The following is a 25,463-nucleotide window of genomic DNA, read 5'->3' on the forward strand; positions in this document are numbered from 1 at the left end:
GGAAGTATCCACCCGAAACAATAGTGAAACTGCAGAAAAGCGTATCTCACATGCTGTGTTCCAAAATTCCTGTTCCCATTTTATTTAATCAACAACAAACCAATGCTGTTGCTTAAAATTTTCATAGAAAATTCACAGAGAAAAAAAAAAAACCAGGGAAGTTTTCCAGAAATGATGTCAAGTACCTTTCCATTTAAAAAATGAAGAACGATAAGGAGACTGCAACGTCCCAAACCGAGGTACGCGTTTCTGCAGTTACACTGTCGAAATGGTCACACGGTGGCACCACATATGGTATGGACTGGGGTTCAAGAGATAGTAAAAACGACCCTGGGATCAGGAGAGGGGTCTGATAACTTTGGATTGACTTTGTCCCGTTGTAAGCACATGTTTGTAAAGGTTCAGAAAATCATATCTTTGGTCATCTGAAGTCTTCAATATCACCTCTTTTAAAGATGGTATGTTGAGGTTGAAAAAATCTCAATTTCATCTGACTGCCATGAGAACTCTTTTTTATAAATGAGCTTAGCATTAGAGCGAAGAATTATTATGCCATTGTAAATAACAGCAAAATTTGGTTTTGATCTCAGGTCACTTCTTGTCTCTAAAAAGACTTTAAAGGCCTGCATATTAGTCACCCAGAGCCAATAGGTACCGAACTCACATTTTTGGAAAAATATAGTTAGTGGCATGAAATCTCCATTAACGGTTCCGTGTGTGCGAAAAATTCGGTAGACCTATCTTACCCTGGTTATGAGCTACAGAGTTTCAAATATTGCAATTTACATTGGAATCAGGAGGGCCGACGCGCAGTTTTCTCCTGATAACTCAACAAGACTAAAATGGAGTTAGGTGCCTTTTAGCTCTGGGGTACTGATATGATTTCCATGTATATGACAAATGTAAGATTGCATCCTGTTTATTTTGCCAAGTTGACATCCTTGTAGATAAAAATTTGGGCTATTTGGAGGTATCTGTTAACATTCAGCCAGGAAAAGATCAAATGAAGTGTACACAATGCAATTTTAGAGGGATAACTCTGAAAAGATGACCAAATTATTCTCACCGATTTATATTAAAGGTGACAGGGAATTTTCGTTGAAAGATCTGTTTTGCATTTCAATTACCTCTGCCTAAGTAAGGTTTATCCTTCATTTGATTAATTTACTAAAATACGTGATAATTTGACATATTTACATATAAGATACCTATCTGTTGATCGATTTCACCAAAAAATGGGATTTTTTTTGTCTTTGCTCCGACCCAATGAAGCAAATTTTGCATTATTTACAAACACTGGACGACCCCTTTGCTGAACTTCCCGCCAAATTTTGAAAAAACCCTTCTTCGCCGCACCTTGCCAGCCCACTTAAATTTATGACAAAGTGGAGGCCATCAACTTCTTTTTCCTTCTCCTCCCTCTTTTTTGAGCGATACCTTACACTAAAAAGGAAAGAAACTCAGCATAAAATTTAGAACCAAAAGAAAAAGAACGCGGTGTGATTTTAGAAAAAGCATGAATTCCACTGAGAAAGAGCATAATTATTAACATCGAATCAACCCAGAGGGACAGCTGTTGGCCCATTGGCGACTGTGGATCATTAACAAAGTACATCAACTTCTCCTTTGAAAATCAGACGTGGGGTTAAGGAAATAAGGCTAAGAGGTATGTTGCCAGTTTTGTCTACTTTTTTTTACTCTCCAGTAGCCCGGCCCTAGTGCTTTCTTGGGGTGGTTATAATTTCCCTCAAGTAGAAGTATCACCGAGTAGTAATTTGAATCTTATATTAGCTGATAAAGAACTTAGAAAAAGGAAAATTGACTACGCCCACAGCTTCCTGACTCTCTTACTCACCAGACTCTTTAAATAAAATTAAAAAGAAAATATCAAAATACTATTGCAGGCAAGTTTACATCAAAGAAGGAGGTCAAACATGGTAAGTTTTCGTGAAATCGAATGAATAATAGCGGTACTCAATAACTTTAATGCCAACATGTTATATTCTTCAAAGAAAAACGTAATATGATACAACAATAAATAGACAGGAAGAATATGTCAGGTCAAGATACAGACTCATTACTGCGTCAGACAATGAGCATAGAATTAAATCAAATAAATTTATAAGTGGAACAGATCGAGATCAATTACTTAAATAATTTTCATAAGCTTACTTACTCCGTAATTAGGCTCTAAATAATTGATGAGGTGTGCACTTGAGGAGCTAGGGGGGGGGGGGGGGGGTGACAAAAGCGGAATCACGTACTTGAAAAATAATCTGCTATCATGAGTGACCGAATTCAGTTATGCTAATATCTTGCCCAATGGAGAATTAGCACGGAAAATTTCTATACTTCATTCTATTACTGCATATGAGAGTGCAAAATGAACTGCGTTCCCAGTATTTTACATGCTTTTTTTCCGATATGGGAAATTGTAGACAAATAGATTTAAGAGTGAGAAAATTTGCCTCTGAAAATCATGTTCAGTTCACTTGGCAGTTTCTTCCGAACTATGAAATTTAAAAAATTTCAGACACCTCCGAATTCCATGCGAATTCCCCACCGTTTGCATTAAGATTTCCGGCCATTAAAGGCCAGGGAAAAACCTGTTAAAGACATATTCGGGACGGTTTCAATGCAGCTTGAAACAAATATACTTGGTGCTTTTGTCCGTATGTTTAAAAACTTCATCTTGCACATTGACAGATCATTTGTTTGTGGCAGTATTCCATATTGTTCGATCATTTTCTAAATTTGGCAATTTTTTAGGAGGTCTTCTTTGGCTGTTTATAACCATCCTTCAAAAGTTTCTCAGGCAGAACCACCCTTTCATGGGAAAGTTTGTCTACCAAAACATTCTTTGTAAAGACAGATTTGTTCTTTGCATTCCTCTGTGATGCCAATAAATACTTTTAGAAATATAAATCTGGAACTATTCTTAGAGATCTGGAAATACTAGTTAGTCACCTTTCAGCCTAAGTATTACAAGCGCCATTTGTGCTCAGGCAAAAAGTTGCCAAACTAATCGAAATTTTCCAATTTTTTTACGCAAAAACTAATTAGCAGAATTGCTCGAAAATTTTACCTAATATTTTTTAAAATTAATCCCTAAAATTTTAATGAAAGTTTAAAGGAAAAAATTAAAACAGTATGAGATGTCCGGCAGCATTGCTTCGAAGTGTAAAAAATGGCGTTTGTTGATACTTTGGCTGGAGCTGGAAGGCGACAAACTGTGTATGAATAATGAAGAAGTTCCATCAACAAAATAACGAAATTTTAGGGCTGAAAAATTGGTTTTTTGCACTTTTCCACAGATGAAGTATACTGTAGGCACAGTAAAAAGTGTATTTGTCTGTTTCCTGCTACTCTTCCTATTGTGAGTAGAGGATATTATAAAAAAAAAAATTAAAAAAAAAATAAAACACTGGACATAGAACAAACACTAAGGCTGCTCGTCCTATGATTCTTCCAACATAGGAGAAACTGACTGTACAAATATTTAAAGAAATATTTATTTATATAAGAATCAGAGAATTTAAAGTAGCCCGATCAATACTCAATGCATGCAGGTCGTGTTCTTGCGTTGTATTTATGTATATATATTGACATATAAAATATTGGATAAAAGTAATATATATATATATATGTGTGTGTGTGAGTTAAGAAAGAACTGAAAATTGAGAAAGACAGACATCAAAGGATTGCCCACCAAATACCAAGAAATTCGGCTCTAGGTATCGATTTCAATATTTGTTTATATGTTCTTTACGATTCCCCGAGTACAATGAGCATTTAAAATCGAACTTTAAGTGCCAAACTCGAGAAAATCGGGCATGAAAAGTGAATTTTTTGGCAATTTGACAGCAACGGGAAATACAGAATCTTTTGTTTTCCACTGAGTTGACGCGCCTTTTTCTCTCTCCAGCCAACGCCAAATTAGGATAAAGGAGCTCGCTGCTTGATCACTTGAATTTTATTTATTTGATAATGCAAATAAAACTGCATAGAAAAGTGCTTTTTAGATCCGCTTTATCAAGACTGGCGCAAAGAAAGTTCGATTATAAAAGCTCATCTTTCTCAGGAGGCGGTGAGGAATATCACGACGAAAAATCTTCAATTTTAGTCATAGTGCTAGATTTCTCAGTATCCCATGCCTAGTCCTTTTTAAATGTTTTTTAGGGACTAAACCAACACAGATTCTAGACAGGTGGGTATAAAATATTGGTTAAACTTTACAAAGCAATTAAGGTTGAGCATAAATCATAAAATCATGAAAGTTTTGACAGCAAGGAGATACAGTTAAAATCGGGTAAAACAACCTACTGGGGACGAGCCTTACTTAGTCGTTATATTAGATTGTTGTTATAACCAGAGCATAAATACAATGAATCAATGGGATTTCGATTGCTCACTAAACCAGATCATGTCTCCATGACCATTAGGTTACTATAAGCGATTTTGTGACACCCGATTTCCACCTTCGCCATTATCCCCTCACTTTACCTCAGAGCATAAGAAGGTAATTGTCACCCTCTCCCCCTTAAAAAAATAAATTGAAAGTATTGAAAACTTTCCATTCAAGGCATTTTAAGGTTCCTGCAATGAGCATAGCCATTTTTAGAACAATTTGTATTACATTTGTATTAAACAAAGTCTTGACTTTCTGGATTTCCTGAGTGAGAAAACATCCCGATTTTCGTTCCTCACAAAAAAAGAAAACATTGCTGTACCTAAGAAAACCCATTTATATGCCATCTCTCTCACCGATCTGTCTAGTACTGTAGGCTCCTCCTCAAGGAATCTAGATGCTGTCTAGCATGTAGGCATGGGCAGTCTTCTGCTACTTGCAGGATATCATTGAGGCAGTTCCCGATCATGACCACCCTTCATAATTTTAATTGTCTAGTTCCTTTCCTCATATATCTAGATATATTTCTTGCATAATATGTATCATAATTTACAACCTTTTAGTGGATAAATTTAAATTTACAACTGACGTTTAGATAAAATAAAAAAAGCTCTTTAAAAATTCATCACCTCTATGAAAATCAATAAAACAGGAGGATTATTTATTGGTACTTCAAGAATAATATTTTTGACAAAACAATGAACAGAAATAAAAGGAAACCTATTTTTTTATCCTATTTATAATATAAATGCTATGCATTTGAAACACGTCTTTCTGAGGAGAAAACTCTAATCTTGAAAGAGACTTAAGTTAGAGAGCTAGAAGAAACATTCATTCTATTATTTTTTTCACTTCAGAACGATCTGTATACAAATGGTATCAAAATAATTAGATTGATTATGTCGATACATACCCAGATAACACCGAATGTTTCAGGGACGTTATTTCTAACAACGCAACAAGAATGTTTCCCATGTAATGTTTCAGGAAAGTGGCGGAGCTCTTCAGTTATCTACATTGTGGACCTTCTCAAAAACGTGTATGAAACATTCATAATAAACATTCAAGAAATGTTGAGGTTTTAGACATGTGTTGTTCACATTGCCATTCACGGAAACCAGATATACGGTGCGTGGTTCCCGTTTTCTCTGGACCCTTACTTGTCATGGAAGAAAGGTTTTTCATCTCGTTTTCCTCACTTATTATGACTTTAGTTATTTTCTTCTGGTTATTTTATTTTTATTTTTCATACTTATATTTAGTTAAGTGTTGCGCTCTCATTTTCAGAGCTTCATGTCAATACACTCAGGCACATCTGAGAAATCTAATTGGGCACTTACATCATCAATTTTTCATTATCAAAAGTGCAAAGGCTTAACTTCATTCAGGCGTAGAACTGTCTCTTGAGTAGCAATCAGGCGAAATGTTGAACATTCACTTAGACCCTCCCTCCCCATAGCCGCATGCCCATGGGGCTGATTAGAGAATCACAGCCCTTATTGCAAATAATGATATATTCACCAATAATGTGTCGGTCCTTATAATGCTCCAGTAAAATGTTTTAGCAATGTTCAAAACAGTTCCATGAAACATTTCAGAAACATTATCGCAAAACTTTTTCAAAGTGGCAATGACTCACTACATTGACAAAAACTTATTTTTTCCATGTTGCAGACAATCTTCTGAGTAACTTTACCTAATTGTTTTGTCTGAAACGTTCTTTTCATTGTTTCAGTGTTAACTGAATACTACAGAGCTATCATTTATTTTTCTCTGCTATATGATCAGTCTATATTATAAGGATGAGCAATTATAAGATATGACTCCAAAGAGAGCCACATTCGCTGGCACCCTGCAATTGGTCAAAATAAGATAAAGCTTAAAAAAAGAATATCCTCCTGGTTTAGTGACTTGATTTCAAATTACATTTCTTCAAGCTACATTTTTTATTTAAATGCTTTAGAATTGGAATTTTTGAAATACCACAGCAGAGTACATTCTTGGGTGTCCATAGTAGGAATTAAAACCAATATGTAATAGGTAGTTAAGTCGTAATACGAGGAAAGAGAATCAACATTCTGATTTTGTTGCCTTGCAATTTTACCTTAATTAAACTACAGAAGGAAGAGAACCAATGATTGACTAGATACTTAAAAGAGGAGTCTTTACAATTCAGACAGTTGTTTCTTTGAATGCTTTGACTGCCTCTGCTTTCAAGTTGGTCTCATCATCATTACTTAGTAGTCTGGTGATAGCTGCTGGGTCTGTCAGCATGCGCTCTTGAATTTTAAACGACAAAGAACGTTCCCAAACAATAGCCTGCTGCTTATCTGCAAAGAAAATGAAAATAACCAATATTACCAGAATTATTCACAGGTTAATGATAACTTATTATACCTGCCTTTCAAACTTAGTGACGCAAGGGGGCTTTCCACAACATTCCAGTTATTTTTTTAAAATCTTTCCTGACAGAATGGTCATGGTGGCCTGATCTTAAATAATTTTAATGTAAAAGAAGTCTACAACTGCAGAAAAAAGTGACTGGCCATAAGTGAGGAAAGCCATAGGTAAATAATCCATTTTTTTTAAAGTTTCAGGTGTAACTCCTTATTTGTTGCTTGAACTGCCTGAGTTTCCCAGATTTTCCAAGACATGGCAACCCTGAATTTTCAGTGCCTATTTCTTTGCTCTTACTTAAGTGTTACCTACTTCAAAGGAAGACAAAACAAATTTTGCCTGGAATTATCCGGACAAGGGATAGCTTGTTTTTTAAAATTTGCTTTGCTCGCAAAAGTTTGCAATGAGCTTTTACTAAATGAAAAATGCCCACCCAACAAAGGAGTGATGTGGAATTGTTGCCATTGACATGCAATACTAATGATAGCGATGTTAAGGTAATGTAGTTACAATGATATTAATGCACTGGATTGCAATGTTGCTGAGCAAGATTTTTAAAACGTCACTGAAGGGAGAATATTCCGTGCTAACCAAGGAAGTTGAATCTTAAACATGACACGAGTTAATTATTTTATACTTTGAAACAGCTTGGCAATAGACATTATCAGCAACTTTGCTGCTATATGAAGAATGTACCAATACTTGTAAAATTTAACCTCCAGGCATAAAAAGTTATTAAACAGTATTTAGCTGAAAAATTCAATGCAACAATACTGGAAATAGGTGAACTGCAGCAGCACTGCTACTGTTGCAAGGCAATACTGGACCCACTTTTGTGATAATATGGCAACTTCGCTACGTATGTACTGAGAGATGGAATTTAAAGGGAGAAAAAAATTCTTATTAGTAAACTAAGTTTCTATAATCAAAATGCAGATAAGATACATGGGATAAAATGAGACTTTTCTGCTCGAATTTTTTTGTTATCAAACCACATTGAAGAAGGGTAGTAATAAGAATAAGACCCTTTGAAGTTAAGTAAAAAAAAAATTAAATATTTTGAGGTGGCATGAATAATATACGGCAGTACATTCTGTACATATACTTTTCATTTTAGGCAAAAAAAAAGAAAGAAAAAAAAGAAAAAAAAAGGTAAAAAGTTGAAAAAAAGAAGGTTTGAGGGGATCTCCGATTGCATGGCGGGTTTCAAAAGTAGAGGCCCCTGCAAGTTCTCAATATTTTTATTTTTTACGTTTAATGTAGCCATGAATAGGTAAAACAGATAAAGACTGCACAGCCCAAAATTTGAGTTATTTGGTGCCACTGCAATTCAAAAGATTTGATTTATTTCTTAAAACTTTAGAGGACAATATACTCCCTAGAGATAACTCAAAAGAAAAATTTTTGGATGGCGAGAAAATCTTATTTTGGCCAGGAGAATAGATACTCAAAGTATATTTGCATTTCAACTTGAGACTTCTTATGTTTCTCGAGGCATTTATAAAAATATAAAATCATTAAACATACGTACCAATTAAGGGAGAGGAGAATGTTTGAAGAGGTTAAATATTTACAGGACGGACAAAATCACTCATTTATTTTTATTTCTACTCCGGGTGCTTTCTTTTAGAGACTTGGGGGCAAAATTCTTGACACTAAAAGCTCCAGCCAATGAATGATCAGAATTATTGTAACGGTCCCACTAAATATCAACGGACTGCCTTCTCAAAAGATTGAACACTCAACACTTAGTGCAAACAGAAGGTGAATTAACTACGGGCTATATACTACAGGAAATCTGACAGCAATGCAGTGCAGGAAAATCAACAAAAATGTACATCTAGAAAAAAGAAAAAAAATACGAACCAACGAACGAACGAACAAACAAACAACTAAAGAAAAAAAAATGTTAAAAGATTAAATGAATGAAAAAGTAACACAATTAAGTGACATTGAGGCAGCAAGGTGCTATCACGGCACACTTTTTACAATCTGCTAGGCAAGTTCTCGATGCGACAACAAATTCTTCAAACTTTCAGGGAGAAAAAAAGGGTGTTTCTGTTGGATATTCCTTCTCAGGTACAAGGCTAATTGAAAGAATCCTCTTCATTTGCTTATGCAGAGTTCCTTTTAAAGTGCATGGGTAACGCCCGGATGCAAATGTTAGGTTGGATTTTTCAGCCAAAACGCTGTTAAATTTTACAACGGTTTCACAAAAAAATACGACCAAAAATTGAATATAAGGCGCTGATTAATTCAAATTCTGTTCATAACCGCAAATGATAACAGGCATGGAGCAAACCTGAGAACTATTATTTCTGAGCATGTAAAAACAACTGCAGACTTTACAGTTAAAGGTATCGCAAAAGATTTGGCAATAACTCTTGTGCAGGCAAACAAAAATAGTTACAGTAGGACAGGTCATGTAATAGAACTGAATTTCTAATCATTTCTGAGATCGATGAAACTATTATTTCAATGTTATTTTCTAGATTTCTGGAATGTTATATTAGCTTCTGTTACATTAGTGGCTGAGAAAGAAGTACTTACCAGCTGCTGTTAAGTAAAATTAGTAATTTTGCCAAACAGTAAAATAGAAACAGTAAACAAATATTAAAACAGCATGAACGAAATCAAATGATACGTAAATCACTAAGGTATGAAACACGAGTAAAAAAAATATTTTCCCATTGTCATCATCACATGACCAAATTTATCAACTGTAAAAGTAAACATATACATTTAACTTTTTAAGTATCAAAAGAGAATTTTTTTTCGAGATCTTGTATAATTAAAGCGAAATATGATACTTGGAAGTAGGACGACTTGATCTAAGCGATTTGATAAAAGTGAAACCAAAATTGCTCACAAATTGCTATACGTCGACCACGCATACACTGTGAACTGTCACTGAGTGGGGAAGAGGGTGTTCGGTAGATGATTCTGTCCGACATATTCTGTCATGTTAGTGATCTGTCTGAGCAGCATTGCCCAGTTCTCTTGGTTTCCCTGTTTTGCATAGTATGAAAACTTCCTGAAAACATCCATTTTAGAGTCTACGTTGAAGAAGAGTAGGTAACGCTTCGATATAAATGGCAAGGGGTTTGATTTATGTTTTACTTGAACTACCATTACTTCGTCAATTTTTGACCAAATGAGTCTATTATAGACTGAATTGAAGTTGATCTTTCTGATGAAGCCAAAATAAAGTCTCTGGCTTTAAATTACAGAACTAGTCCGAGTGCTTTTTGGATATCCTATGCATTAGAGACTAATATCTACGTTGTTAAAAATATCAGTCCTTGGCTACCATGGTGGCCTAAGGTAGGACTAACATACTACAGAAGAGCAGAAATCGGGGTACCCACACTTAATACAAAATTTTAACGGCAAAAATTTGTGTAATTTATCCTGATAAATTCTAGTCACGAAGAAACTAAAATGACTTTTTAACACAAAAACACAATTATTATGTATTAAAATGTATCTGAGGAATAAACAAAATAAAGATCATGAATAAAAGAAGTTAAGATAAAAATTGGAAAATTCCTATCCACGAAAAAATCCAAACAAAAAATTATGTTATTCATGTGCCATCCAGGCCATGTTGATAACAAGCATTGCATTCATATATTTATCTTTCAGGACTAATAGTCTTGCAGGAGTGCAACAAACTTTACCAGTCTTTTGACAATTTCTACTTGAGACTATCAACAAAAGAATTGGCATTATGACCTACTTGGTAGGTATTCTCTGTCATTTGTAAAAAAAATTTAGGACTAAAACATTTTAGACTCTAATGAATCATAGGTTTTTAATGTTAAAAATTGACATTTTTCCCCCAGAAAACCCTTGTTTTCTGGAGAGTTCGACTTTCCAAATGACTTTTACGCAATGAAAAGAAATTGCGGTCATTTCTGAATTCCAAAAAGTTCGTGTGATAGGCTTCATGTGAACATTTACAAAAAAAACTTGATTTTGTCATTTAGACTCAAAGCAAATGTTTGCACACGGTAGGTGAACAGGCGGATTTTGTCATTTCTTCAAAGAAACTTCGGTATGAGGAAGTGTGGGAGAGGGTCTCAGGTGTGTCATGGTTAGCTCGGTCTATATTTTGGCCTCCTGAATTCGAAAATAATCAGGATTTCAACCCGTAATCTACCAGTTTCATAGAAAATCGAATTTTTCGAGGAAGTGTAAAATTTTTCAGCAGGAAAATGTTGACTTGGCAAAAAATCCCAATATAATAGGAATAAACTATTGGTATTCTCGAACTCTGCCCTCAAAAATACACAGATTCGAGACTTGAGTGTGTCGCTCATCAACAATCTAGAAAAATGAATTTTTTAAAAAAAAGAAGACAAAGAAGGTTATACTAGGTAAATTCTTGCAGGAGTTTGAGGGTGCAGTCTCTGAATGTTGACCAAATTATGAATCATTCTATGGCTTTTTTTTCTTACATAGATTCGAAAATTTGACACCTTGCCATGTTCATTTTGAACTTTAGCAGTTCGATTTATTTAACTAAGCTGCACCCTACGGAGGGCATTGGCAGCCAGCTAAAGGTTAACCCACACTTTGGTTGCGTATTTCAGTATTGATCGAGACATGATCGAGGTCAAGATGAAGATCACTTCTTAAAAAAAAAAATAAACACCGATACATACTGCCTACGCTGATGCCAATCTTTGTTATGATCAAGTCTTTTACTCTTGCTAAATTGGAGGTAGAAACATGCAACACATGAAACATCAAATTAAGTCTTTCACATACATTTTTCTTGACATTTTTAAAGTTTCATTTATCATGAGAGGCCACTGCAGGCTCAGAGGTATATATGGGTGTTCTAATTCCAGAAAATGACCAAAATTTAGCTAAATTTCAACCAATAGAGAATTTGCAGGTGTCTAAAATTTTGTAAATTTCATCTTTAAAATGATACTGCTAGGAAAACCGAGTGCAAGGATATCCTCTGTTTCTAAATTGGACAATTGTTGGAGGAAATATGAAAAAATAACCTAATCTGCTAAAATACATTTGTTCAAATGGAAAATGCTGCCAGATGACATCATGAGGCAGCACTTTTTCTCACTTTTAAATCTATTTTTCTCCAATTCCCCATGTTAGAAAAAAATCGTTAAAAATACTGCGAACTCAGCTCATTAGGCACTCTCAGATAAAGCAATAAAATTTTTGTGTGCCCATTCTCCATTCATGTTCAAATATAGACCAACAACTTGCAAAGTTTGGAGGGTTTATCTTGATGGGAAAGCTATTCATGATGTTAGCCTGATTCGGGAAAACAAAGTGAAATAGACAACGACTGTTAGGTGCAGACATTGCTTGCAAAGAGAGCAACAACTATGACAGACCACGTGAGAGAATAAAAGAAAAAACTAATGACTAAGCTGACCAAAGCTGGGATCAAATAGACTTTTTTTTATCAAAACAAAAGATAAAGATCAAGGATGTTAGAGTAACAAAGGACATACATGACTCCGCACACCTCAAAGGGTGGTTTCATCTAGGTAAATGTTTGGTAACAACACAAATAAAAAAAAGCATACAGTAAAAACTTGGAAATCTAATTATAAACAATTATAAAGTACAAAAATTAGATCTCCCTAAAATTAGAAAAGGTTGACACAGAAACACTGGGGCTGATTGATTGCTAGAGCAACGTTTAAAGTAGAAGATCAGAGAAAAACCAGACCAAATTTAACAGAGAGGAACTGAAAATTTGTGAGTTACATCAACATCGAACTGAGAGGAAGAGTTTTGGAGTTTAACTCCAAAAATCTCAATATTTAACAGAGATAAAGTTTAAAGTCCATCATTACATTCAAAAAATTTTTTCTTGAGTTAGAATTTTTGACACGGATGAATGAGCAGCTATTTAAACTCATGAAAAAACATTTAGTGCCCGATGTACAATTGGAGAAACTCCATTTCAGCAAGAAGCGAATTTGGAATCAACTAGTTCAATTGACTGCTATAATAATGCCTTTGGACATCATTCAGTCTCATTATCCATAAGGTGTGTACAGTGTTGTGTCTGTAGTTTCCTAAAAATGAGAGAAGATGTATCTGAACGATTTTGGCACGGATAAATTTAATTAATGTCTGCCAAAAAAGGATAGCTCTTATAATTATGGAGATAAAAACTTAGAAATTAAACAGATTTTATAGGTAATCTTTGTTTAACTATAAATTTCGATCTCAAATAATTCAAAATCGATGTAACTAACTCGTTCTTCTGCTCAGCCACAAAACTCATGTTTTGATTGATCCCAAAGTGCTTCCCTACTTTAGAAACCAATTGAGACATGTGTTGTTAACTACATGCTGTCATTAACTACTTTCCAACCATTTTCCATGTACTAAAGTAATCAGGATAAACTCAGGTGTATACACTTGTACAATCAAAGCTTTTCTGATCAGCTGTGAAAAGGGTCACCTGTACCTGTACCTTACTATATTTTAGTGGTTAAATCTCCCATCAGATTACAATGTTTCTAAACTGTATTTTGTGATGCAAAATGTTTCTTGTCAAGATGAGTTTCTTTAAATATTTTCTGCCATGATTGAGGGTAGAGTTTTTGAGAAAACTTTGAGCAATCTTTGTATACATTTTAATCATCAATACTTTAAAATTGAAGATTTAACAAATTGATTCTGACTTGGAGTTAACTGTCATAAAATGAAGTAATAAGTCAAATTAAAATTTCATCAATGGTCCCACTGCTTATGCATCAACCTTTGTAGTTGTAGCAATTTTTTGGACTTAACAAAAGTGATTTCATTCAACTTATGAAAGAAAAGCGTAAAGGCTGAACTTTCTTTTGATCATTAACAATTTTTGTGTAAGGACTTTTAGGCCTTTAAAAAACTTGAATTAATATTAAAAAGTATTTAGTTCTTGGAAGTCCTTAGAATCGATACAAAATAAGTCTACACACAGACAGAAGATCATCTGTCTACAGTTAAGTATTGAAAGTAAATGCAAGAATCAAGATTACGGATCTTCTAATGCACTGTTTGTCGTGCTCCGTGAGTGCATAAACTTATTTGGCGGTGACTCTACTAGGTAGTTTACCAACATGGATGCTTAATGCTTGCAAAGAGATTCAACATTTAGAAAGATCATGCAATCATTTAGAGCGAAAAATGTTGGATTGCAAAAAACAACTGAGACTAAAATTCTTCTGAGAGAACCTTTCCACTGATACGAATGTGGTTTGAAGGTGGTTTTAAAGCAAAACATTAGCTTTCAGATACAACATTGAAGAGTTATTGCGATGAAAATTAGCAGAGATTATATTAAGAATGAAGGATTGTTGTTAAAGAGTTTTCAAATGAATGAGCCCCTAGCGTTTCATTACAACAATTTTAATTTTCAAAATTTCGAGTATAGGTTTAACCTCATTTCAATCGGTGGGATGGCTCTTTCAGGAGAATTTTAGTCACAGTTGTTTTAAGATACCCCATGTCATACCACGAACTGGACTGTTGTTTGCAAGCATCTTACATGCTTTCTGGGTCAAATTCAGAAAATTGGATACTCTTTAAGTACTTTTTTTTTCACCACCCAAAATTAATTTGACATTGACAAACAGTCGAGAGACCATGAAACACAATTTTTGTGAACTATTTCTTTTGATTCTAATGAACGAGTGGATCGTCTTTTGTAATAAAATTAAAATTTACAGCGAAGGGTTCACTAGAAAGGCTCAGAGCATATTTTTTTTTTTTATAATCTTTTAATCTCTGACTTGCTACATTTATTCAGTATTAGGAGGCTCTAACATTAAAGTCACTTTTAACATCATGTTGATGGCCAAAAGGCGAAACCACGTATCTCCACTGCAATGTTGCAAAATTTTTACTCCTGTTCGATTTTTTCGAGAAAGCAAGCCGAATTTGTAGCTCGAAATTTACACAAAACATTCTGGTAACAGAAAAGAAAAATCGAGGAAGTTTTCAAGAAATTACGTTAACTAGTTTCTAAAAGAAAAAATAAAGTGTTATAGGGAATCTGCATCATTGCAATCGGACATAAGTGGTTTCGCACTTTCGCTATGAGTATTTGGGACTTAGCTTCACTATGCTTTGATTCTCATGAACTTTTGATTCCTCAGAAGATTCCTCAAGCTTGTTGTTTTCGTGGCTCTGAGGTTACAATCATAATATCACACAGCAGTTGCAAGACTTGCAATCCTCCTCTTTGTTGTCTTTTTTTTGTTTTAACCTTCGGAAAAGTTTGCAATCAGAAAAGCTAGACTTTTTTGCTGAGGGCAATTTTGTTTTGACATTCACAGTTGAAATCACATCAACAACAGACAGTTTCCTTTCTGTCTCTGCTTTGCTGAGCAGTTTGGCATTTTCGTTGGATGAGATGCTTTTCGAGACGAGTTGTTTTGTCGGGCTTTCAGGGTCTAGAACTTGTTCGTACCACTCTTCATCCGATGAGCTATGGTGTGATATTAACCGCGGCAATGATGTTTTCAGAACCGGATCTGATATCAATTTCATGCGTCGATTGTGATTGTGCTTGTGATTTGGTACTGAAATGGATGAAGATCTTGTGCGGTACTCGTCACCAAGAATATCTATATAAACTTCATTTGAATTCGTCATACAATGGCAAGTTCCAGTCTTTTTCAAAACGATCGTTCGTTTATTTTCTATGAGGGATGCAGAGTGTACTCTTTTGACCAACCTTTTATAGTGATGATGAATTGGTGGCACAGGAGCAGACCTTTCAGATGCCGGTGAGTCCAACTTAAGCTTGCTTATACTAATTCTTTGGCTCGCTTTCAACAATTTCGATGAGTTCTCACAACTTTCAACTGGTTTAACTTGGTTTATCTCTTCTGTACAATGATTGAAATTAACTATCAACGCCTCATCTGAGTCTAAACTATCAACAATGCTATCTACATTGAAAGTTGTTTCAGCAGCCATGTTTTCAGCAGTCTCAACCTCTCGTTTTGCCACATCAGTTTTTGCCTGAACCACTTTCAAGCTGTCACTGAGGCTCCTCATTAGCTTCGAACTCTCAGATGAGCCACCGACAACATGCGAGGAAACATCTTGAGGGGAAATCAACCAATCAACAGACTTTAAATTTGACTCACTTTTTGATTTAGTTACCTCATTGAGGATCCTAGAGTTTAATGAACTAGAGTGCACATTATTACTATCAGTCTGAATACAATCACATTTGGAGAATTTCAAGTCTTCAGCTTGACTTTTCTCGAGCTTCATTTTCTTTTTACATGAATCCTCTTTTATATTTTCCACAAGAAATTTATTTGAAGAATTCAGAGATTTGCTCTGGTCACAAATTGTTTTTAAGGTAAACTGGTCTTTGTTGTTTGCTACAGTTTCTACAGTGTCAGGAAAAAGAGTAAGACTACCATTCTCTTCAACTACAGCTAGGCGGGTAGACTTGTTAACATGCGATGAAGGCGTGCGTTTTTCATGTTGCCAACTCAAGATTTTTTTAAGCTTGCAAGCACACAAAACTAACATGAATGGATTGACTACATGGTTCAATGTCTGCTCAATGGTACCTGCTTGGTTGACTAGGTTCGCTCGTAAGTATACCGGCTGCCATTTCAGAGAGGGAGAGAGAGAGAGAGAAAGAAAAATAACAACATTATCAATTACAATTCATAAGTACGAAAAAAATTGAATAAAATTCCTACCAAAGCACAAAAAAAAAAAAGAAAAAAAGGAAGGGGGAATAAAACTCATTATCCGTAAGGAACTCCTTCTTATCAACTCCAGGTGAACTGTTTGTATATTTAAAACAACAAAAGCTATCTATATATTTAAAACTCGTGATGCTTTTTCTGTTCACCTTTGACCTTGAGAACTACCCAACCAATTTACTTCAGGTTTGCTTTAAATGAAAGCTCTAGACCTGTGGACGAGCCAGCACCTTTCGGCTTTTAAATTTTTGGGACTGACATTGCAAAACGTTTCTTGATTGAAACCCACTTATTTTCCCTTCTACTGTTGTACAGTTTGTTCGCTTTCCATCTCAAAAGGTACTCAATCGATTTCTTCCGAGTTTGTTTCAAATGAAAGTGCTGGATCTGCAGAGAAGCCAGCACCCTTGGGTTGTTCGATTTTCATGACCGACGTTGTAAAATTCACTTGATTTAAATTGACACACTATCGACAATCAATGCACAGTTTGTTAGGTTTCAATCTTGGAATCCACAGAAATTAACTTAGAATATTTTCTTAAAGAAAGCTCTCCATCTGCAGATGTTCCTGTAACCTTTTATTTTTTCATTTTTAAAATCAGTGTTGAGGATGCATCTACATTCAATTTAACATGACCTTCTCTGGGGTTTGCTATTTTTAATTGAAAAAAATGTGTTATACTCATCAAAAAATTCAAGAAACTAAAGTTTTATGGGTACTCATGAAATTTTGAAGTCAGTTTAATTGAGCTTTGCTACAACAGTTTAATAAGCCTGCATCACCCACTGCGACTAGGAAGTTGGGCTAAAATTGTTCTGAAGTTCTACGTTGACTGAACATTTGACCAGAACTACTATTGCCAGAGGATATAACTTTTTGATTCTTAAAAATATTTGAAAATTTGAGCAGAGACAGATTAAATAATCATATAATGAGCCACTTCAATGAGCAGTGAATGGACTGAGTTGAAAATCACCATCTCAGATTAAATCCTAACTAAAGTAGAACCTCAATATGTTGTGTCCCAATACAACAGATCCTGTAGTTAACAGATCAACTGTTCAGTTTCTTAAAGGGTACTTAATTATTGGGCTGGGGTCGAAAATCACAAGCAATTTCAATTAAACAGATTATTTTTCCAAAGAATATATTTCTTAATGTTTAATTTCAGGAAAATTCCCTCCTCCTTATTTTCAACTAATTTCTGCAGATGAGAGAGAGGGTTTAAAAATGTTAATAAGGGAGCTCTCTATTGAGCTCTAGCAAATGGGACTCAGTGAGTGGAATTCTGTGTGTTGCTTGGAGCTATCAAATAATCCAACGAACAAGATAGATGAGCTGTAACTTGTTTCTGTGGGGATATCAGCTAAGTCTGACAACATTAACGGGCTATTCTTGCAGCCCAAAGGAGGAAATGCAATAGTGCCAGAGTATCTACAGATAGAATGAAAATATTGTGATTCACGTATCTAGTTCATGGGGCCCAACCCATTCAAAAAATAATAAGCAATTCAACATCGAGCTAGACTAACAAAATTGGAAATTAGCAGCAAACCATTGCAATGAGCAATATGGTAGAAATAACTGAGGGAGGAGCACAGGTTTGCAGTGTATTATACCCTTAAAAATTAGAGTAGAAAATGAACAGAAGATTCAGAAAATCAAATTGGTCACTCTTTGACAGGGCAGCGAGCATTTAATCCAATTGCAATACACCTGTTTCCATCCGAAATTTTCGTTTTTCGATCTCAACTTTGGACAAAGTGACAGAAATTTTTTTTTTTTTTAGAATTTCCACTGTGTAGTTTGAATGCATCAATCATTTTCTACTTAAAATTTTGGTGAGGTAACATACATTGTGGTTCTCAATCTCCTACCCTGTCTCAACTGTATAATGTTCCATTGTATCTCTTAAAATGAAAGAAAACAATAGTGTATTTGCTTCGGAAAATACTCTAAAACTTGGGCGCTAGGAAAGAAAGATCATCACACAATGGACCACTGGACAAGGTACAAATTTAAGCATTCTGCTACATGTTTCTTGACCAGAATTTCACGTAGAGCACGATTCGCGCAATGAAAACTAATGAAACAAACTCCAAACGAAGATATTGATGTTTTTATTTCACATTGGTTATGAGGAATTTGAACTGCCCGCTCACAAGAAACTCAAAGCTCTACGTGAGTCAAATAGCCCACTACAACGGTTTCAGCAAGCTTCTCAATCGAGCAATGTTCATTTCCCACCATGTGTTGTTCAAACTATTAGCAATTTGCTACAACTGAGCCAAAGCGTCAAGATTGAGGTTGCAAGATTTTTATATCGCAGAGACTGTCATGATAACGTTTAGCGAACGATGTAAATCATGCAGAGCATTGAGTTTTCATGAGCAGGTGGTTTGAATTCACGCATAAAGAATCATTAAATATCTTTGGAAGGAGTCGATTTCGGTAATTTTCGTTGTGCGCGTCGTATTCTACGTGAAATTTTAGTTAAGAAACATGTATCAGAATGCTGAAATTCGTACCTTCTCTAGTGGTCCATTCACTTATATTGCTAAGTTCCACATTACTTGCCTGTCAGAGTGAGTCATGGGCATAGCAGGCCTGATCAGCACTAATCTCTGTCAAAAAGCTTAAACTACGTAACTTGCATCAAAAAAGAAACTGGGGAAAAACAGAAATATCCTTACCTTGTGATCCCCCATGCATGTTTGCTTTCCCATGAGTTCATATTCTACACTACCATCTTTAGAGATCTGAAATAGGTAGACAAATTGGACACATCAAACAAATTGATTCAAAGCCAATTACGAAAACTGTCAGTCTACTTCCTGCTACCTTCACCCTCAAAAGGTGTTTTGTAGCACCTTTTAAACAACCAAAACTTTTACGAAGATCCATAAATCTAGAGTGATACATTTTTTTTTTTCAAACAGTTTAAAAGAGTACCTTGTGAATTTTACAGGATGAGTTCTTGAACACCCTTGAACATACGCTATGGATTTGAAAAGATAAAATTATTTGTATTTTATGACTATGACCAGAGCTTGATGCACTACTGCATCATCAGTCAGTTGCGCCTACATGCATTCGCATCTCCAACTGCCTCATCATTAATTTTTTGGGGTTTTCCCTGTTTCCTCCTGAGAGTTGTTTGATAATGAAGGCAGATGGCGCAAGGATTAAACTCTTGTATAATGCCTCGCATCATGGTCATGATGGAGCTTCAACACCATCTAAGATTTTGCAGGATGCCAAGCTAAGTTTAGCACTTAGCTCTGACTGAGTGTGACCTACTGATGAGGTCTAAAGAGACCCAAACCGGTATAGATTTTTCCAAGTGATGTCAGTTTAGTATTCTAATACATCTGCTTGAGTCGAACACACTCTCTTCTCAGTCTTGCACTGATATTCATCAGAGTTCTTTTTTTTTTGACTGAGATGAAAGTATTTGGACTTTTCTTTTGCCTTGATCTTCCTGTAGAGCAGTTTAGATCCAACACTATTTTACCATCCAGTTACTTCTTCCACGACTTAATAAGTTTAGTTTGTCTAATTAGAAATTAGAAGGCTTCAGAAGAGATTCCAGAAAAGATAAAATCCTTGGAAGAGACTACATTGAAACCTGATAGAGAAATAAAGGGAAAATAAGAAATAAGAGTTAAAAGCTTACCTCATGAATTAAATTCTTTGCAGCAGAGCTGAGGACTACTCGATCACACCATGCTGGACAGCGTGTGGTAGTGTAGTGGCTTCCGCTCTCTGCATCCTCTTCGAATGGATATGAAGGGGGAAATGAAATTGGAAACTCGAATAAAATGCCATCAAAAGAATCTTTCTCGACATCATATTCTTTCAACTGAAATTAATTTTCAAAGGGTTAAAAAACAGTGAAATAAGCAGAAATGGAGTGAACCAACAAAATGAATGTCATATCTCAAAATGTTGTCAAAAACTTACCATTGTTAATTCAAATTAAGTCATCCACCTGATCAAAGTTCAGGTTTCATGATTCATTTTCTGAAAATAAGGAGTCAACTAAGCTTCTAGTTTTTTCAGATTTTTTTTGGTCTTACTTAAATGACGAAGAAGCCCTGTTTAGAAGATGCCATAAATGGCATCCATTGGAAATGATATTTTTGGCATGCTCTCCTGATGTAGCAAGGCAGGAGAAACAGTATTTGCTGATCGGCTGAACCAAGCTTCAGGCAACGCCATACAACATTTACTCAACTGTCCGCTTTTGATTAGCTTTTCTTTCCCTTAGAAATGATTCAATGAACTTTCCAAAAAAAAAATTTGGGGTTTTTTCACAAAATTTTAAGTAAAGAAACTATACTAGAGCCCTGCAAACATTATTTGTCACTGCTCCAATATGAGAAAAAAAAATTAAGATACCTGCAATTTTCAATGCCACTGACCCATTCTCACTAAGTAATAACATTGAAAATTCCCCTTACTTTCAATTTTTATCTCTATTGAGTTGTCATTTGAAAATTTCTAAGGTCAATGAATTCTCTTTTCCCTTGAAAATCATACCATTTTTAAGATATTGACCGTGGAAATAGCTGTTTTGAGTCAACCGATTACCAAATTAATGGTAAGACAGCAACTAATCGCAATAGAAAATATGTAATTCTACTTGATAACATTTTTTGGCAGTTTTCTAGATTGTGTGTTCATTTAGGTTAGATTTTCTTTATCTCTGGTGCAAACCTGATTGCTGGCACCAAAAGAAAAGCAACACTTGTAAACAGGGTAGATTTAAAAGTGCATAAAACAGACACCGCGGATTCTTCATTCTGAAGAGTATTTTAGACTATTTGATGTGCTCGACAAGAATTTTGGGTGATCCGACATTTAAAAGTCCTCTCAGTTGATAGTATCTTCCAGGGGTGCAGAAAGCGTTCGACAGCAGGTCAGAGGCCAGTTGTGGGAGAAATATGAGGGCATCCAAAAAGGGGAGGAAAATGTGAAGCAAGAAGGCATCGAGATTTTTATTTTTTCAATTTGAGTATTATTCCTTTGCAGGAATGCACTACTTCATGAAAGAAACCATTTAATGCACTACTTTTGAGAAGGAAACTGCTAAGCGTGTTATTTTTGTAAGAAAAATCTCTGCAGAGAACCATATAAACGACCTAAGTGCCTCCCTAAGGTAAATAAAATCCAGAAACCTAAATACCATTAGAGAGCTCTATTTAAGAGGAACATTTTAAAAGAAAGTTCATTGAAATCGGTTGAAATGCAGCGGAGTTATGCATTTTTATGAGTTTTCACTTCAAAAAATGGCAACGTCGCACACTGGCAGCCAAAGGTGAAAATACGGCCCGTGTTGGACACCTTACTGCTCTGTGTAATTATTTCAACGTTAATCGAACGTAAGGGACCCCTAGTTCACAAATGATTCAGTGATAAGATGCATTCACATTGCGCAAAAGCGCATGTGACCAACTTTGAGCGGTCATATCTCGGGAACTAAACGTTTCCCCGGGATGATCTTGTGCTCGTTAGAAAGGTGAGAATCTGAACTCTCATTTAAACTGGTTTTTGTTTAGATTCCGTCGATTCCACAATCGTGGTAGAATAAAAACAAAATTTTTGTGTCTATCAAAAACTGCTAAAACCGCGTAAGTGCCACTTAAAGCCAAGTAAACCCCAGAAAACTATTCACTACTAGAAAGCTCTATTTAAGAGGAGCATTTTAAAAAAAAAGTTCATTTAAATCGGTTGAGATGCAAGGGAGATATGAATTTTTAAAGGTTTCCACTTTAAAAAATGGCAACGTCGCAACCCGGCGCTTCTAAGCAAAACGGCAACCGGTTTTGGGCATCTCGGAAGCTACTGTATCACCCTAAGTGTTCAAAATTCGAAAATGCCTTGAGGCATTTTTGGCCGTTTTTTCACACACCTCTTTGATGGATTGAAAATGTTTTGAAGGAAAGAGTAAAAGCCTCAGATACAATAAATCTTGGCAATTATACAATGCTGAAAATTATTTATTTTCCTTTGCTAGAGAGAAACAGGACTTACCCATTCACCAGCATTTTCAATGAATATTTGCTGATGATTAGAATGAACAAATTCTTTTTTGCCTAAAGTTAGCACAACCTGAAATCAAACAAAGCACTAATTAATCAGGGTTCCATGTGTTATCAAAACATGACATGTGAAAATAAACAAAATTACTTGGCAATATCCGGTACATCATTAGTTCCGTTACTAATTTAGATTCCCCACCTGTGGAAGCACGGCACATATATCATCTCTCAATGATGTGAGTGATGAGGGGACGCACTCCCAGAGCAGTTACAACTCCGGCCACTAGTGGCAGTTTAATCCCTTGATTCCCTACAGCAAAATTGCGCATCACCAACTTGATGGGGAGTTGGTGACGGACTTTAAATACAGGCCGGGGGGCATGGGCTGGTCAACCAGCATAGAGAAAAAAAAGGAGGTGTTTGCATCTTGAGGTTTGTTTACCCTGTGACGTAGGTCGGTACAACCTGGCCAGCAAAATCCGGAATTCCAAGTATGAAAAACAGATCAAAATATCCAATTTTTTTGCTTAAATCAACTCATGATATAATTTCAAGCACTTTTTATAGGATGACTTTTTTCCATAAATTACACCATTTCCAAGAAAATCGATGATGAAAGTCGCTGTACCGACCTACATCATCAAAAACATTCCAAGATGCCCGAAATGCAAACACCTCCTTTTTTTTCTCTATGGTCAACCAGTGCAAATCAACCAGTCTAAAGAGTAATTACTACTTACTATCTCGGCTCAGACCCGAACACATCCCTGCCTTGACCTATATCCCCCTTGTGGCCTGGACCCGCATCCCTGATCACAGCCTGGACCAGTATAATCCCCCAGCGGCTTTGACTTGTATCCCCCTCTCTCGAGGCCTAGACCCACTATCTGTACGTAGCTTTGGCAGTTTCATCATATCAATATAGATACATTTGTGTTAGTAACCCTTGACTTGTCGTCACTCAATATTTAACAGATCACCCCCCTTCACCCCACCCCCCTGAATCTTTCTGGAGTGTTTCCAAAGTTCATAAAAATGATTACTTTTGAGATATGGTCAAACTTCACTAAGTTGGAATGCATCAGGACCAAGGGTTCATTTCGACTTAGTAGGGTTGTCGAGTTAAACGGGCAGCAAAACAAAAAAACGGGACCAAGGCCATTATTATTGAGATAGCTGGGTTTCCAACTTGGTGAGGTTTGACTGTAAATCCATTTTATGCCTATCTTCATAGTGTAAATTGAGTTACCTAGGATTTCAACCGATTTAAGATTATTACTTTAAAATACAATTCATGGTGCTCTAATAATTCCAAGCCACAGTGACTGGTGACAAGCTAAAAGAGGACACCACTTAGGATATGAGCCTAGTGCCACCACCAATGCATTGCTGCTGTTAGAACAAGGAAGTCATGACAAAACTACGAACTTGGCAATTTTCCTCTGATAGAATGTTGTATATGGTGTCCCTGAATTAGACAGTCATACTGCAGGAGCGAATTCTATAGGTCGAAATAAGACTTTTTCTCTCAGTAAAGTTTTCTCCACAAGTGCCCCTGGTGAAAGCTACGGTCCTATAAAATTTTTGTGGCAATCATTGTTTTCTCTGAGCTCGGAAAAATGGCTATCTGTCAGAATTTTTAGGGATGAATTCATCTGCGACCTAAAACATTTTGAAATATCAATTTAAAGGGGAGTTTCAGGGAGTTTTGGATATTTTGGGAGAAAAAAATTTGTTTTTCGGTAGATAAAGGTGCTAATTTCAGAGCACCACTGGGTCAGGCATTAGAAAATTTCTGAAAATGGCCCTTGCCACTTTCCTTCTTTCGAGATTTTGATATTTTTGCGGTCATTGATGAATTCACTAATAAAAATTCTGATTTGCCATTTTTCATGAGTTTTGGTTCATAATGCGTGTAAAATTGCAGAAAAACGATGATTTGACATTTTTTTGAGGGGGAAGGGGGCTCCTACTAGGGGCAATTTCGGCAAAACTTTACGAAAGAAAAAATTCTCACTTTGATTCAAAGCACATGCTACTGCAGTGAGACTTTTTAACCCTGAGACACACAACATAGAGGGAAATCAAAGCAATTCCCTTCAAAATAGCTCCATCTTCACCGGTGGCGAAGTGTGAGTGATCGATCATTGATATTTCCCCATTTAAAACTATTGTAAAGAATCAATTATTAAGGAGTTCATTGCAAACATTCTGTAAATGGATCCTTTTCTATAGGTTTAGATGGCAGATAAATCAATATATCGAAAAGCACGCCACTGATCTTCACTATCTAACCCTCTCATTTTAATTTACAATTCAAATTGAATAGATTTAGAGGGTTACAATACCACAAAGTGACTAAACTACAAAAAATCAATATAACAAACCTCTTCTCCATCCTTTCTGTACAGCAACTTTTGAACGCTATTACTATTAGGACTTTGAACTTGTACAGGATTTAAACCATCAACTAACCTCTAAGAGAAGAATGAAATGAATTAATATACATGAATACAGAAAAAACAAAAATATATTAAAAAATAATTGTGTGATGGCCAATGTTGCCCGTGTCAGCATTGTCATAAAAAGCCAGCCAATGGTCCTCTTGGCTTGCCAAAGTCCACATTGTCCAGTGAGCACAGTCGAGTTGACATGTTCCTATTGCGATTGTACATAATATGTAGATGAAATAATGATAGTGATAGATATAATCCTGCATTATAATTTGTTGATACCAGAACTTCCTGAGATGATTGATACTTGAGCTTTGTTGTCATCAGTATCTCTTGAGTTATCAACCTGTTTTGTAGAATTTTTCGCTAACCTCATTCTTTAAATAATATTGTTGATAACTTTGAACAGCAACCGTTCTGATTTTTAAGCCTGAAGAGATTTAC

General features: G+C 35.6%; 1 protein-coding gene across 4 annotated transcripts in view; it reads right to left on the reverse strand.

The window, feature by feature from the left end:
* Positions 1 to 1,982: 1,982 nt before the first annotated feature.
* The window catches only part of 5PtaseI (inositol polyphosphate-5-phosphatase A), a 31,452-nt gene continuing 7,971 nt past the window's right edge, over positions 1,983 to 25,463 (reverse strand). Inside the window, exons 10-15 of one of the 4 annotated variants that reach the window (XM_019043464.2) lie at positions 24,954 to 25,043; positions 22,559 to 22,636; positions 20,199 to 20,384; positions 19,216 to 19,281; positions 16,381 to 16,417; positions 1,983 to 6,738 (exon numbers count right to left, since the gene is read on the reverse strand). In XM_019043464.2, coding sequence (XP_018899009.1) covers positions 6,581 to 6,738; positions 16,381 to 16,417; positions 19,216 to 19,281; positions 20,199 to 20,384; positions 22,559 to 22,636; positions 24,954 to 25,043 — 615 coding nt within the window. In that variant the 3' untranslated portion in view covers positions 1,983 to 6,580. Of the gene's footprint in view, positions 6,739 to 12,205; positions 17,957 to 19,215; positions 19,282 to 20,198; positions 20,385 to 22,558; positions 22,637 to 24,953; positions 25,044 to 25,463 lie in introns of those variants that run through there. The other 3 variants (XM_072300225.1, XM_019043463.2, XM_072300226.1) reach the window with 3 other exon arrangements.

Source organism: Bemisia tabaci, chromosome 4, assembly GCF_918797505.1.
Source record: "Bemisia tabaci chromosome 4, PGI_BMITA_v3".
NCBI classification, from domain to species: domain Eukaryota; kingdom Metazoa; phylum Arthropoda; class Insecta; order Hemiptera; family Aleyrodidae; genus Bemisia; species Bemisia tabaci.